Genomic DNA, 15331 nt, shown 5'->3' on the forward strand with positions numbered 1-15331 from the left:
ACCAATTTCCAGTCTCCGTGGCAACCGCCGAGCAAAGAGCTTGAAAGAGCTCTGACCTTGGCAGAGCTGGTGGGGGCTACAGAGGACGGAAGATGGAAAGTAGCAGAGGTTCATCATTAAACCCTGAAGTGTTATAGTCCTCTGAGACAAAAAAAAAAAAATACTTTGTCATGCACCAGGAGGATGGAAGCGGGCTGAGGGATTAGCCTTGGGTTAGTTCAGTTCTGGCCCAAGGGTTTTCTTTCTCTTTTTCATCTAGGGAAGAAGCAAAAGGAACAGCTCTGAGCTGCCTGCTTGGGCTTCAAGGTGGTAAAAAGAAGTTCTGATGCATGTCTAGGTGCTCTGGGGCCTTGGGGAAAAGGAGATTGGTGAAACAGTGACCCAGAGGAAGGGGAATGAAACAGTGAAAGGAGGGCTTCAGCACGGGGGACCAGAGAAGGAAGAATGGGGAAAGCTTAGTGAGTGACAGGAACACTAGCCCAGAAAGGCCGGGGCAACCCGGCCCCTGACACCCCACCAGGAGCCCAGGCAACCCCACACATTCACCTGGGTGCTAGGAGAGGGGCCAGCGGGAGCATGTGGGTCCCAACCTCACAGCTAGGCTGGATGCAGAAGGAAGGGGATGGGCAACCACTAGTTGCCCCTGGCTCCCAGGCCCTGAGGACACAGCACCAGGGACGGGGTGCTGTGCCCCTCACCAACCACAGGTCCGGCGTTCCCAGACGGTGAGGAGCCAAAGGCTGAGGAGGGCCAGTGGGGCTGCTTTGCGCTGGGACCCAGGCCCCTGAGCACACACTGCAGGCAAGAGGCGGGCCCTCCAGCTTGGGGTGTTCGGCTTAAGGATCTGCTTGTTTGTGGGAAGGAGGGCGGCACAGCCTTGACAATCCTGGCGGCTCCACCCGAGGTGATTCCCCAAGGCGCGGTCAGTAGTCAGCCTTCCTGGAGCTGAGAATTTCTGATGAATCTTACAACCCAATCCAGTGAGAAAAAAACACCAGAAAATACTACTGTAGCCCTGGACAATTTCTTAGAGTTTATGACGCTCCACTGTCCACAGTCACGGTCTACACTGCAGAGCACACGGACACACACACGCTCACACTCACCCCCACACTCTCCCACACTCATCCTTCCTCACGCCGCTCACAGGGGATGGGCCTGAGAGGGAAGTCGTCTGTGGCTGAGCAGACCCAGTGGAGGAGTCTCTGTGAGGAGTAGGGCCACGATGCTCCCCAGTGGGTTGCACTCGCGGGGTGGGGTGCCGGCAGGCAGCAGAAGTCCACAGGCTCCTCGGGCTGCTTCCTCCATGGCTGGGAGGGTCCGGGGACTGGCTCCACAGCTGGCCGTCCCCACGAAGGTCCTGGTCTCAGGCTGGAGTCCTTGCAGTGGCCTCAAAAGTCCCACGATTCCAGCCACCTGAGCCCGGCCATTGGACTTCGGGGGTCCTGGGCCAGGGGACCTACCATCCCGTAAGCCAGAGGGTGGAAGAGGTAGAAGCTGCAGGGGAGAACCGGCGGGGGGTTGGGGGGCAGTTGGCACCCTAGGGCCTCAGTGGAGGCAGGGAGCCCTGAGACCCCTGACTCTCAGCTCCTCAGACCTTCTCTACCTACGGGACCCGCCCCGACGTGTCAGCACGCCTGTGTGACTTCACCACCTGGGGACACCATACTCTGAGACCTTGAAAGAGACCAACGTAACGACAGTAAGGGAAAAGGGCTCTTCTCAAGAGGCCCAGGAGACAGAGCAGGCCAGGGTCTGGTCATGGGCTGTGTGGCCCAGACTCCCTGTTAAAATGTGGACGTGCTCTCAGGTCACAGGTCCACTATTCCCAGTTCAGGACTTTATGTTGCCCCTGGCCCCTCAAGGCCAGTGATGCTCAGCCACAGATCTGTGAGACTGTGAGATGGGGGAGGGGGCAGCCTGCCAAACAGCATCCTCCCTGCAGTTACTCTGAGCTACACCGCACCCCCTGGTGACCCTCTACACCTGCCCCCCTGCCCCCCGCCAAGAGCCGCGCCAGCTGGGAGCCAGGTGACTGCAGAGAGGTGCTCTCCAGCATGGGCCAGGGAGGTGCAGAGCCGGGAGCTACCAGCTAGAGGCACAAACGCAGGGCGTTGGTCCACGTTTCTCTACCTGCTGCCCCTTCAGGTCACGTGCAGGGCTTTGGAAACTGTGGCTGACAGGGCCCAAACCAGGCTCAACAAAACCAGAACCAACCTCTGGAGACAGAGCCAGGCACCAGTGTGCTTCAACAGGGGTTCCAAAACGCACCCAGGGCTGAGGCCTCGGGGTTGGGGGGCGGGCCATGCAGGTGCAGGGGGTACTCACCTGTAGGCAGTTCCCAGGAGCAGGGTCAGGATGCCCAGCACGTGCACGCATCTGGCCAGTGGATAGGAGGCCAGGCTCCAGGCACAGAGCCGCAGGAGGGTATCCCACAGAAGGCCTGGGGAGGAACGGAAACCCCTCATTGCTCCATCAGAGGACGTCTTCTGGGGAGGCAGATGGGCCCCTCCCAGCACCGCCGCTCCACGGTGGTCTCATCCCGCCTGCCCACCCTCATCACCCAGGTCCTGGAGGGCAGTGCTGACCTGTGAGCATGCTGGAGAAGAGCATGGCGGGGAAGTAGTGGTGGAAGTAGAGGACCCGGCCCATCAGGAAGAAGGGGAAGTAATGCATCATCCAGCCGAACAGGAGCTGCCCGCCTCCTCGCAGCAGGACCTGGGACAGCCCTGGGCCCCAAGCAGCACAGCCCGGTCAGCCGACAGGGATGGGCATGGGGCCTGCCCCGTGCAGCTCTGCCCCTTCCTTGCCATGTGACTCACAGAAGCCACATCACCCGAGTGGGCCTTCTGTCCCTCACCCCACAGGGTGAACAACCCTACGGCGGCTGGCAGGAGAAGGAACTGCTCACTCCCCAGCCTGGGAGGCCTGGGCATCCCCGGCAGGGGGGCCCAACCCCAGCAGCAGGCCGACCGGCCTCTGGCCCCAGCTCCTGCATCTCTGTTGCCACACAGATCCCTGCAGCCAGACAGGGCAGAGGTGTGGGCACAGGGGAGGACGGGGGGTGGGGAGGGGTGGCCTGGGACCACGTCTGCAGACACGGAGCTGCAGAGGCAGCAGAGGACCTGTGTGAACGTCTCAGATGCTGCGGCCCATGGCCTGGGGGCTGCTTTCCTCCTGACTAGAGGACAGAAGAGCAGAAGAGAAAAAATGGGCAGTCGTGCACAGAGTGTAGAGGTCAACAGTGAAGGCTCTGAATGCAGACCGCCTGGGTGTGAACCTCAGTTCTGTCACCTACTGGGACAAGGTTCTCAACCTCCTTGTGCCTTGGTTTCCTAATCCATAAACAGAGGTAATAAACTCTGCTGGGAGGATACAGAGTTTAACACAGCGCTAGGCATCTGGTGCTTTGAGCTCTAAAAAGTCACAGAGAAGAAAAGGGAAGAAGGGGAGGGAAACGCAGAGGATGGCCCATCAGCAGGTAGGCACTCCCCAAGTGCGGGTACCCTGCGGGCTGCTAGGTGGGGGCAGGGGAGCCCAGGAACCAGACCTTCAACCTTGACAGGCAGATGGGCGCCCCTCTGCACAGCCACAGCAAAGATGCTCGCTGAGAGGATGTAGAGGGCGATGCTCAGCAGGTTCAGCCACCAGATCACCTGCAGGGAGATGGGCACAGGCGGGTGAGAGGAGGCAGCAGCGCCCCGCGGGCACGCTCAGGGCCCCACCGCAGCACGCGGGACACTCACCGGGTTACCCAGCAGATACACTCGGAAGTCAGTGTCATTGACCCCTGAGAAGCGCAGGCCCTGTGGAGCAAAGGACACAGACTGGACACAGGGCTCAGCCCCTCCCAGCCACACGAGTCTCCAGGGGAGGAAGACGGGCCACCTGTCACACAGAGGGAGCCTGGGCAGGAGGCTTGGAGCAGGCACTTTCTCCGTGAGCTCCCTGGGGAGGCTGGGTCCAGCAGAGCACAAGCAGAGCCCATCTCTGGCCACCCTCCACCCGGCGAGGCCTGCCTCCCCACCCCGGCACCCCACACCGCCAGCAAGGCTCCACAGCCTCCTCCTTGGCTCCATTCCCGGGGAGGAGCTCTCGCTTTGGGCCCTACCTGAAAGTTGATAGGCCAGTGCCAGGGTTTGGACGTGAACTCGTTGTCCTTGGGCTTGAGACCATTGTTTCCCTGCAGGAAAGTGGTAAGGAAAAAGCTGGTCCAGACAGAGCTCTAGAAGGCCGATAGGAACATGAGGGTCGGGCATCTCTGATGTGTGGCCACATGTCAAGACAAGCCCTCTCTCCTCTTCCTTGCTGGCAGGGGAGAGTCAGGGGTCACTCTCAGTCACCGCACACCTGCTGACCACAGCTGCCCCACTTCGCCCAACGAGCAGGCCTCCATCTCCCGGCAGAGACAGTCCGTTCAGACTCTCTCTGCTCGAGGGAAAGAGGCATGACAGACCTGTTTCCCTTGGCACAAAATATATATCCATCTTCCTGGCAAAGGATAAGGTGTCAAGAGGATGAGGAGAGGGGCGTGTAAAATCAGGGCTCACTTATTTGTTTCCTTGAAAGGCCAATTTCAAACCCAAACCCAGAACTCTTAAGTCCTGGACTCTGGAAAAGTTACTTTAGCCTAGTGTTTCTCAGTAATTTTTTTTTTCATTACTATCTGTCCCCAGTCAATATTTTTAAGATATATTTTCCTTAAATACTCCCTTGCAATGACATTTAAAGCATTTTTTATTGTGGTATAATTTATAGATAACATTATATTAGTTGCAAGTACACAACATAATGACTTAACATTGGTATATACTGCAAAACAATCAGCAGAATAAGTCCCCTCATGACATTTTAATACTGTAGGTATTCTGTATATCTGTTTATATAATGAATGAATACCTGTGTTTTATACATTAAAACCTGTTTCCTTTTTTCCGCCCTCTAAGAATGCATTACCCCCTGGTTGAGAAAGCACACTTCAGTCTGAAGGACTCAATCTCAGTCCCTTTAGTCCACCAGCCAAGAATATCTAATCACCTGTCTTCATATGGCAAAATCAGACCTTCGCTAAAACAAGAAGGAAAAGGGTCAGGATCCTGGATGCTAACCAGCAGGATGGTGCCAGCCTCGTCATCAGACAGACTGAGGAGGAGGAGTCAGGTCAAAGTTTCTCCACTGGGGCACTACGACACTTTGGGCTGCAAATGTCTCTGGTGGGGGCTGACCTGTGCAGTGTACAGTGGTGAGGATCCCTGGCTTCTACTCACTGGATACCAGGAACACCCCTAACCATTATGCCAGCCAAACACGTCTCTGGAAGTCGTTAAATACCCCCTCAGAGGCACAAATCATGCTCTACTAAGGACCACGGGTCTAGCCCAAGAAAGATCCAAGCCTGGTTCGTTGAACCACCAGCCAGGGCCTTATTAACCCAATGCCTCAAGGGCTTAGGAGTCATCTGCAGGCCTCACTAGGGTGGCTGGGTTGCTCCTTCAGGGTAGAAAGTGCAGCGGGGTGTCAGACCCAAAGGGGCTAGTTGCACAGCCCTTCAACCATTATGGCCATCTTAAGAACCTCACAATGAAGAATGAATCATTCTGGACCCCAGAGCAGCTGCTGAGGGAAATCAATTCCTTCTAGCCAGTACGGTTCAGCCCTAAACCCAGGGACTCCAGCCAGAGTTAGAACAAGCCAAGGGCATCCTACACATTAAACTCTTCAGAAACCGAGCTCCTTTAGTAAACCAAGAAATGGAAGCAAGGAAAATCTGTATATCTGTGCATTGTTCTCTATGCTTAGTACCCAGGAGGCTTGTTCCAGCTAACCTCAGCAGGCAAGGTGCCTTCTCTGCCCAGGCCTGAGACTCCTGCTTGGCTAACAGATGCCCTGTGGTTTCTATTTTGCTCTCTCTCCCCACTGTGACTCTACATCCGTTGAATAAGAAAGTTTCCTTATGTCCCTTTTCTTCTTTGATTCCACCTCTTAGATAATGAAAAAAGAAATAAGACTATTTATTTAGACTTGGTCTTAAAATTCTACCCAGACCTAAAATGATATTTCGACTGACAGGCATATATTCAAAAGAGCTCTGTCATCAGGCCACAGTGACAGCTACAAGCACAGAGTCAGGGAAGAAGTGACCCAGAGATCGGTTACTGTCAACTCATCACCTCCCAATGTACAAAAATGACAAAAGTTGAATTTTTAAATTGAATCTGCTGAAATAAGTCAACTGTATTTACCAAGTGCTGCTTACATAATCACTTCCAGGAGTGACCAATTGACAATGGCTCGCCAGGAAAGAAATAACAAGTGCTACTGCTCTCTGCATCAATGCAGAGGTCCACAAACCTGGCTCTAAACATTGTTCCTGCAGAGCGCTCGTTTTCCAGAAGTCACAGTAAAGAGGTTTCTCCCTCTACATCAAAACTGTAGCAGGGTTTTTCCAATTCAAAGAGGAAATTTTAAGCTGGTGGGTAGAATTTTCTCAATTTAAAGATTTGGTCTCTCAATTGTTCTTAAACCTATGTCAGCTGTCAACTACTAATGACAGAGTACAAACAGTGAGTCTTTAAAACCTTGAAAAGCATCAACCATGCTCCCCTATGCAGTTTGTTTCTCTGGGAACATGAGTGGGGTCCTGGTTGGGATTTTATGCTGCATATAAACAGCATACTCACACTGGCCTTTCATCCTAGCTGATTCTAATTTCCTATGATGCAATCAACTATCAGTGTCTCATGACTTTCAACCAAGAGCACTGTGATGCTCAGAGGCTCTGCCACCTGAACAGATCTGAGAATCACTTAGAGACAGAGGAGTGTAGTGGTCACTAGCACTGACTCTGCAGGCCTAGATCCACCGCTTCCATTTAGCTGTGACCCTGGGTAAGTTCCTTAACCTCTGTGCTCAGGTCTGTCTTCTGTAGACTGGGGACAGGAATCTCTGGAGGACTGTAATGAGTAGTGAGTGAGTTAATACACGTGCAGTGCTTACAGTAGTGCCTGGCACACAGAAGCTAAGTAAGTGTTCACACAGTTACCACCAGCAGCATCACCACCATCATTTAGTGCCCTTGAAGACCAAGTTTAAGTCAGTATGTGAAGACACTTTCAGAGTCCTCCACAAGAGGGCAGCGGGCCTATAGCATGGTTACTGATCTGTGATCCAAATCTGCGGATGCCTGAGAGTTCTTAGAGAAGCTACCCAGTGGGAAGGGGTCACAGTACCCGGATCATCACCAAGTGGGACTCCAGCATTATCTCAGGGAAACTGGGCTGCAGCACCTCCAGGCTGATGTTCGGCACTGGAAAAAGAAAGACAGAGGCGTGAACCTTCCTCACACAGCCTCTCCTCATAGCTGTCTGTCCACGATATCCACTCTGCTGCCAGGGTCTGAGTGTAACCTTCTTGACAAGCCAACAAGCCTGTGAGAGTGCTGAGGAATTCTCCATCATTCCCTCAGCCTGTAGCACTCAGCAGGCATTCTGAGGGAGGCAATGGCAACAGATGAAAAGCGCCCCCCCTCACCGCACCCTCCACTGGAGGCACCCACAGCCCTTGGGCTGTCACCCTTCATGATGGTGCTGCCCCAAATGCGGCTCCCACACCAGAAGCAGGTCGTGAGGACTGAGACCCAGCCTATCTCATTCACCAAGGCATCCCCAGGGCCCTACAAGGCTCCCAGCATACTTGTCAGTGAATTGTTTAATTAGCTAGTTAATTAGCTGGTTGGTTAAATTAGGTGGTAAGAATGAAGTGGGAAGCATGCAGAAGAAAAATCAAGCCTAAAGGGGGTAGTTTAGGAGGCAGAGGATGAGCTCAGAGACTCGAGTTGAAACGACACTGGACTGGAAATGTCAGATTGGAGCCTGGGAGTATAAATACAGGATCGATCAAGGGCCGTGGCCATCACCTTCTGTAATAGCCTCGGCTGGATGTGGGGAGGGGAGGAGCCTACGCAGGGGCAGAGAGGGAAAGCACCAGCTTGCTCTGAGCCTTGAGGTTAAGGAGGTAACCACAGAGGGGACAGAGAGCCCAGAAGGAGGCAAGCGGATGGACCTGCATTGCAGGCGGCAGGAAGAGTCAACCCCAGTGAGAGGCAACCAGCTCTGGCCCCGAGTGAGGCCACCGGTCACTTGTGGGAGAAGAGCTTAAGAAGGATAGGAAGTCTAAGTGAGCAGGAAGAAAAAGGAGCTGCCCATGCAGACAATTCATATGAAGAGACTAGGTTTAAAAAAGGAAGATAATGCAACAATAAGATACCATGGCAGCAGAATCTGTAAAGGGTTATTTTCCTCAGATGAGTGTGACTTAGAGATGTTCCCTTCAGAGCCAGCCCAGGACATGACCTCACTCACATTTGGGATTGATATGGTCCTCCACGTTCCAGATGGAGCTGAGGGTTTCTTTTAGGTATGGTGTGCATGTGACTTCCAACTGCTCCCAGCCCCTGTGAAAAGGAGTCACAGATGTCTCTCAGAAGACTTGAAACTCACCAGACAGCAGTACTGCAGCTGCATGGAACTCTTCTCTTTCCAACCTAGTGGCCATGCTCTTTCCAGCCTCTCACTTTTCTGCTCCATGACTATCCCAGAAGTAGTCTAGCATACATCATGCCCAGTTTAGAGACACAGAACCAGAGAGTTATCACAGGCCAGAGATATAAATGCTCAACTATTACAACACGTAAAACACCACAGGAACTCTGGAGCTCTATGCTCCATAAAGTTCTTGATGCCTTTTCTCCTTCCACCTACCAGAAAGACAAAGCAAATACGAGGTGAACACTGATCATTCGGGAATGGAAGTTTGGGGCATTCTCCTTATAAGTGTGAAAGGAAAAGCATGAGCCACTGCTGGGATGCTAAAACCCCAGAGACTTACCACTTGGGCAGGACCTTTCCCGAGGAGCCCAGGACACAACCTGTGACCAAATGGATGAGGCGAATTCGACTTCTCAGCACTTTGATTCGGTTTCCAAATTTTCTGTTTATAACCTCAATCCGCCAGAAGTCATTCGAGTCCCCTGACCCATTCTGCCACATAAATCAAGAAAAAAATACAAAGAAAATATTAATAAGATGACTTCAGAGAAGGCGCATCAAAAAAGGGAGATGGTCAGCCTTTCAGATGCCATCATGTTACAGAGGTCAAAGACCAAACTGGCCTAAGTGACTGAGGTGGGAAGGAGAAAAAGAGGGCCAGAGAAACATCCCAAGGAACATCCCACATAACTGCCATTTCCCCAGGCCTCACTATCACAACCAAGAAAAGTAGTATGAAGCCTGGAACCTGAAGTCCAATTCTTCACTTCGCAGAAGTACAGTTTAAGTTCTAAATAGATGCTTCTGCCCTTAAATTAAACTCAAGACATCACCATGAACCAACAGAAATAAATTTGGGTCATTTGCATCCGTCACCATGGCCATACGGACACTCATCCATCTAAGGAATGTCTGGCCTAGATATCAAACTGTGGAAATTTTGACAGTTGTATCTAATTCTCATCAGGAGATGCTCACCAGAAACCTAAGTTCAGAGTCTTGGCTCTATTATAATGTGGGATAAGCAAATGGAAAGAGGATTGGGAACTCTACCTTAAGGAACCCAGAGTCTTTACTGAAGCACCAAAGCCCTTGGAAGGGAGCTTAGACAGCTAGTCATAAATCTATCTTCTCACTAGGTGTTTTTGGTTTCAAACTCCTTCCCAAGTCCTAAATACTCATAGAGCTTCCTCAGTAAGCTGCATCACCCCAAGAAGTAAACAGCCAAAAGCAAGGTAGACAATATTCCTCTGCAGAACAGAGAGGTAATCTGTAAAAATAAAGCCAATGAGAATTTGGGATCTGGCAAAGGATAGACCTGTCTATTCTTCTGGGTTCATATTGTGGCCCTGTGGCTTCTAAGTACACTATGATTTTAAAAGAGACTCAAATAGTATTCATATTTGACATTTATTATGTGTCAGAACATAAAAATGGCATGGTTATTATAGAGGCAAGAGATGGAAAAAAATTAGACTTCACAGGCGGCCTTTCCCACAGCAAGCCTAGCCAAAAAGCTCCTGAATGCTAAGAGTCCCTGTGCAACCAATCGTTAGGAACATTCCGGAATTCTGGGAAGGGCGTGCTCCACCTCATGGCACTGAGCCAGGCCCCTCAATGTTTGGCGTCCTGCTCACACTCGAGTGGCTCACTTACTATGCCATAGCCAGTGACCTGATAGTGCTTCCGGGTCAAGGGGGCCTCGTGATAGTGACTGTGCAAGTTCCGAGAAGTCCTAGAAATGAAGAGAGAGAGTGTCATTATCTTGAAGAAAAGAGATGTGTGATGTTTCTTCTTTTACCCAGGATATTCAGAGTCATCTGTTCAGGGAAGAAAAATTAGAATCCAAACTACAAAATCCAACAAACCAGGACCTTCTTGCCCATTCACTCACAAGAAATACCCAGAGAACTGGAGAGCTGCCCAAGCCAGGAGGGACAGACCGACAGGAGTACTGGACCACATGCCAAGAAAGAGGCTTCACTTCTTGTTCACCCATAACTTGAGCAGGGGGGAGAGGGGATGACTGAACACATTGGTGGTTTGAGGCAAGCTAGTCTGAGTTATGAGGCAGCTTTAGGGGGAAGAAAATTAAAATTTGTAATCCACATGTGCCAGAGACAGGCAAACCTCCTCCCTCTCATCTACTGTTTCTGCTCCTGTCAGTTTTACCAAATGGGGATCTGTGCAGGAAGTGGAGGGTTACCTGAGATTTTAATTACTTTTGCTTTCTGTAATAATCCTTACTTTTATCTATAACAAGTAGTCAATGTTCATTATAAAAATAAAATTAAAATTTAAGTATCCATAATCCTACTGACTAGGGAAAAAACACTGCTTTTATATCTATATCTATATATAATGACCACTGATTTTATTTTAAAAATCTGTATGTGATAATTCACATGAAACTTCTGCAGGGCTGCTTCTGTCATCTACTATTCCCATTCATTTTGTACACAGTGCCCTATTTCCTTGAGTGTTTGGTTACTTTTGGGGTGCACTGTTACTGAAAAACTATTTATAGGAATGGATAACAACATTTCTTTCCCAAAAGAGGGTTCACATTTGCTTTTGGCCAGGTTCCTAGGAGACATTACCACATCTAGGATTATGTTCATTTAAATTCATGCCTTGAAGATTTTGAGACAATCCATGTAAAATGAATTTGGATTGCAAATCCATATGAAGATCAGTTGGTAATCACTACTTCTCAGGAATCAGATTTTGTTTCCCTGACAAACCTTAACCCCCAAGGCACTCTGACCTCCCAAATAAACTCTGAATATAGGTAGATAGGGCAGATTTACCCTAACACCAAGCGTTTGGGGGTTATAAATCTGAAGTGAAGATGACAATAACTCACCACTTTAGGTGAGCCTAAAGCTTGGCCTTCAAAACTTCTCTCAAGAGGCAGTCAAAAACCAAAACTCAAGATTGTAGGCTCAAAGCAGAAAGGGCCACAGCATCCCACATTTTCTCTGTATTTCCCCTTTCACTGAGATTTTGATGTAGTAATTCCTTACTATCTTGTCGGTTCTTTATGCTTTTCAGAAGATGTTTCTACATTGTTCTGGCATTTTTAGTTATTTTCAGGGAGAACACTGGAGAAATGAACTAGTTTGCCATATTCAGAAACAGACTCATATCTTTTTAAAGGCAACCCCTTAAGAAGAAATTTTGGGCCATTCAAATACTGCCCCCACCCCCTGCTGCCCCTGGGCAAAGGGAAACTGAAAGATACCCTCGAAGTTCAACTCAAAGTCCAAAGCTTCCCAAAGCCAAAATAGGCACAGTAATTATTCTCCCATTTTAGCATAGCAGCCTTGCTCCATTTACTAGGGCCTTGGTCCACATCTGATTCTGTTTATTTCCTGCTTAAAAGAGCTCCCTACCTTTGGCGCTCAAACCACTCATTTATGCCAAACAGCAAATTTACTTACTCTTTGTGTTCTAGTCGAATGATGTCTCCATGTCTCACAAACTCCACTGGGTGTGAAGGGTCTAGGGGATCTGCTAAGAAGAAACAAGCACTGATGTCCAAAATCGTTCGCTCATTAAACTAGTATCAATCGAGGGCCTACCAGTAAAGAGTGATAGTATTTACAACGTGGTAAGTCCTGTTCCTGCTGACTTCCCCGGTGGCTCAGACGGTAAAGCATCTGCCTACAACACGGGAGACCTGGATTCAATCCCTGGGTTGGGAAGATCTCCTGGAGAAGGAAATGGCAACCCACTCCAGCACTCTTGCCTGGAAAATCCCATGGTCTGAGGAGCCTGGTAGGCTGCAGTCCATGGGGTCGCGAAGAGTCGGACACGACTGAGCGACATTTACTTTACTAAGTCCTGTTCGAGGTGCTGACAGAATGCTGTGGGATCAAAGCCAACTGTCTTGAGAGGAGAAGGGAAGCGTGTCCCAGAGATAATGCTGGAAAAGACTCTTAAAGGAGAAGGAGAATATGTCAGGTGAACGAGTGGGGAAAAGGCACAGAGGTATGAAAGAGAAAAACTCATTTGATCAATGGCAAATGACTTCACATGGTTAAGGTGGGCAGAAAGGAGAGTGGGAATCGGCCAGGGGATGGACAAGTGGGGCAAGACTGTGTATGCCAGGCTGGGAAATGCGGCTTTTAATGGCCAAGCACTGAAGCCCCCAACTAGAAGATTTTTAAGCTGGGAAGATAAATAATAAGATTTTCCTTTGGGTAGTAAAAATAAAGTCTTCCAAATATTAATTCTAAGCAAATGATCATTTGCACAGCTCTCTTCAAAATCAAACATTAAACCCTGCATATTCTGCTAGTGATTATCTTGTCTCTGACAATAGACTTGATCAACGTGAACTAAAGAAAATGATGGAAGAAAAGGACTACTTCTATATCATCAAAAAGTCAAGATCAATGAAGATCTAATGAAGTGATGACAGTGGAAAAGGAAAGTGGCAGGAATCAGAGCAACACAGAAGGATCCTCGCAAATTTCTGTCCCAGGAGTGGACACCAACACTCAAGGTCAGGAAAGAGATCTGTCAGGACAAATCACTGGCTCGCAAGAGAATTAGAGAACTCAACTAGAGAGATCCCCATTCCTACGCTGTCTTCTAAGGTTTCTTAAAAAGAATAATCAGCAAGATGACAGATCAGATACATCAACGGGGAGGGAAGTTTTACTTCACATGGGCCTGTAGAGGAGGGGCACTCACGGCCATCAAGAACACAGAGACCTTCATCAAGACAGTTCCCACTTCCCAAGTGCTTGAGGCAACCTGCCTTCACATGACTCCTTCATTACTGGGTGAAATGCAGCCACCTTAACCTGGAAGCTACAACAGGGTAACAGAACAGGGATGTTTAAAGATTTGGTCTGTGCCCACGTGACTTTAGAAAGAAAGCTGGTCTTCCCTCATAAATCCTCATTGCAATAGACCACTTATAATTGGCCTGTTAAGTCAAAGCACAATCTATACCAGTCTTATAAGGTACGGAACAGACCTGGCAGAGGAGCCTGGCAGGCTACCGTCCACAGGGTCGCAAAGAGTTGGACATGACAGAAGTGACTGAGTATACAGGCACACAATGGTGTCATATTCATATTACTGAGGAGCAGGTGCAAAGACACTGGTCATGTCGGTCACATTTCTAGTAAGAAAACCATGGCAATAAGAGGAGCTGGGGAAAGGAACAGAGAAGATGAATTCAGATGAGAAGCTGCCACTTCCCCATGAAGACCAGGAGCAGCTGACTCGAGACAGGCTGAGCCAGGTGGTGTTTGCCGAGGAGTCACAGTGTACACCTGCGGCATAAGACAATTGGCAGGTGAGTGGGAGACGCCCTCTGTTCTGTTCTCTTCTCAACTGAAGCAGAAGGCACAGTCTGCAAGTAGCCAGCTGTCTGTCCAAAACACAGAAGACACAGACACAGCCCTTGTCACAAAGCCCCAGGAGCCCAGGTGTGCTTCAGAGCTGCTTCGCCCAGGTGGTCAGAGGCAGCTGTGCAGGCCTAGACAAGGCCAGCCAGAGGGCTGGCAGGCCCACAGGTCTCCCACTGACTGGCCCAGGCCTGGGCCAAGCAGTGGGCAGTGGCCCTCTATCACATCCAGACAGCCAAGCCATACCACACGCTGGGGACTGCACGGCTTGCTGTGCTCCAAATCAGACGAGCGCAGCGACTGTGTGTCCCCGGTACATGCCCAGGGAACCTCATCCAGACCAAGTCTGAGGCTCAGCCTGCTCTCTGGCTTCAAAATGACAGCTCTCAGGGCCCGATCTTATCACTCTAGCTTACTACTTATCCTTAGACCAACCACAGTCCTTGGGACATAGCGGGGGCTCAATAAATCACTGTTGAAAGGATAACTGAGATCAGTCAAGATGGCAAAGAATCCTCAGGAAAGCCCATCCTAGAACCATTCTTTTGGAAGCATGAGGAATGTTAAGGAGGGCTCAGCGTAAGTAACAATAGAAGCATCAGTTCTCTGCTGCATTACCTGAGTTCGAATTATGCTTCTTGATAATCCACAGGTTGTTGTAGTCCTTGTGCAAATAGGTGGTGACCTGGGTGGGGTAGGGGAAGGAAGGGGAGGTGGGAGGGAGGAGAGTGTTACCATCAGCACAGTCAGCCACAGGACAGTCAGCAGTGAGCCAGGACTGCTCCGGGCTCTCTCAGAAGCCCCAGCCACCCACCCGAGTGGCCGTGTTTCCAGATGGGCCAGAAGCAGCGTTTGGTAAGTGTGGTTTTCTCCTTCCTTCAGCACTTAGAGGCATCTTCCCACAAAAGCCCTTTTGACTGGTCTCTTCGTGCCTCCCTGCATCCTGTCTTTCAAGCTCCAGCCTCCTTGAGGCAGGAAACATGACAACGCAGTGTAACACAGTCTGCAGCACAAAGAGGATTTAGCGCATTTTAAAAAGCCATCAAGACCATGCCTCAAACTCTCGACATGAAAAATTCAGGCTGTTATATTTTCTAGAATGTGGTCAAATGAAATGGAAGAAGCTCTATTAATATCTTGTCCTGGAAGCCTGAAATTTTAGCCATAGCCATTTTGTATATGCTAATTTTTAAAAATGGCATGTGTGTATGTGTGTGTACGTCCATGCACACGTATTAATGCTGCGATTAATCCACCAGCAAAAATCTTGGGAACCCCAATAACAAAGGAATAGTTAACATGATGGAATGTCCACAGGAAAGAATATTACACAGAAAACATTTCAGGGCTTTTTTTATTATTATTATTATTTTTTTTACCAGCACAGGAAAAGGCTTATAAAATGCTGCTGTTGGAAAC

The 15331-nt window shown here is 49.7% G+C and overlaps 1 protein-coding gene across 6 annotated transcripts in view; it reads right to left on the bottom strand.

Annotated features, from left to right (window-relative positions):
* Positions 1-1010: 1010 nt before the first annotated feature.
* Positions 1011-15331, bottom strand: part of POMT2 (protein O-mannosyltransferase 2) — a 41954-nt gene continuing 27633 nt past the window's right edge. For 2 of the 6 annotated variants that reach the window (XM_069597169.1, XM_069597171.1), the window contains 12 exons: positions 14531-14597; positions 11990-12059; positions 10203-10281; positions 8887-9038; positions 8361-8452; positions 7230-7306; positions 4112-4183; positions 3747-3806; positions 3551-3656; positions 2589-2729; positions 2329-2443; positions 1011-1497 (listed from right to left, as the gene is read on the bottom strand). In XM_069597169.1, coding sequence (XP_069453270.1) covers positions 1392-1497; positions 2329-2443; positions 2589-2729; positions 3551-3656; positions 3747-3806; positions 4112-4183; positions 7230-7306; positions 8361-8452; positions 8887-9038; positions 10203-10281; positions 11990-12059; positions 14531-14597 — 1137 coding nt within the window. In that variant the 3' untranslated portion in view covers positions 1011-1391. Of the gene's footprint in view, positions 1498-2328; positions 2444-2588; positions 2730-3550; positions 3657-3746; positions 3807-4111; positions 4184-7229; positions 7307-8360; positions 8453-8886; positions 9039-10202; positions 10282-11989; positions 12063-14530; positions 14598-15331 lie in introns of all 6 variants that reach the window. The other 4 variants (XM_069597168.1, XM_069597170.1, XM_069597173.1 and 1 more) reach the window with 3 other exon arrangements.

Source organism: Ovis canadensis, chromosome 7, assembly GCF_042477335.2.
Source record: "Ovis canadensis isolate MfBH-ARS-UI-01 breed Bighorn chromosome 7, ARS-UI_OviCan_v2, whole genome shotgun sequence".
Lineage (NCBI taxonomy): Eukaryota > Metazoa > Chordata > Mammalia > Artiodactyla > Bovidae > Ovis > Ovis canadensis.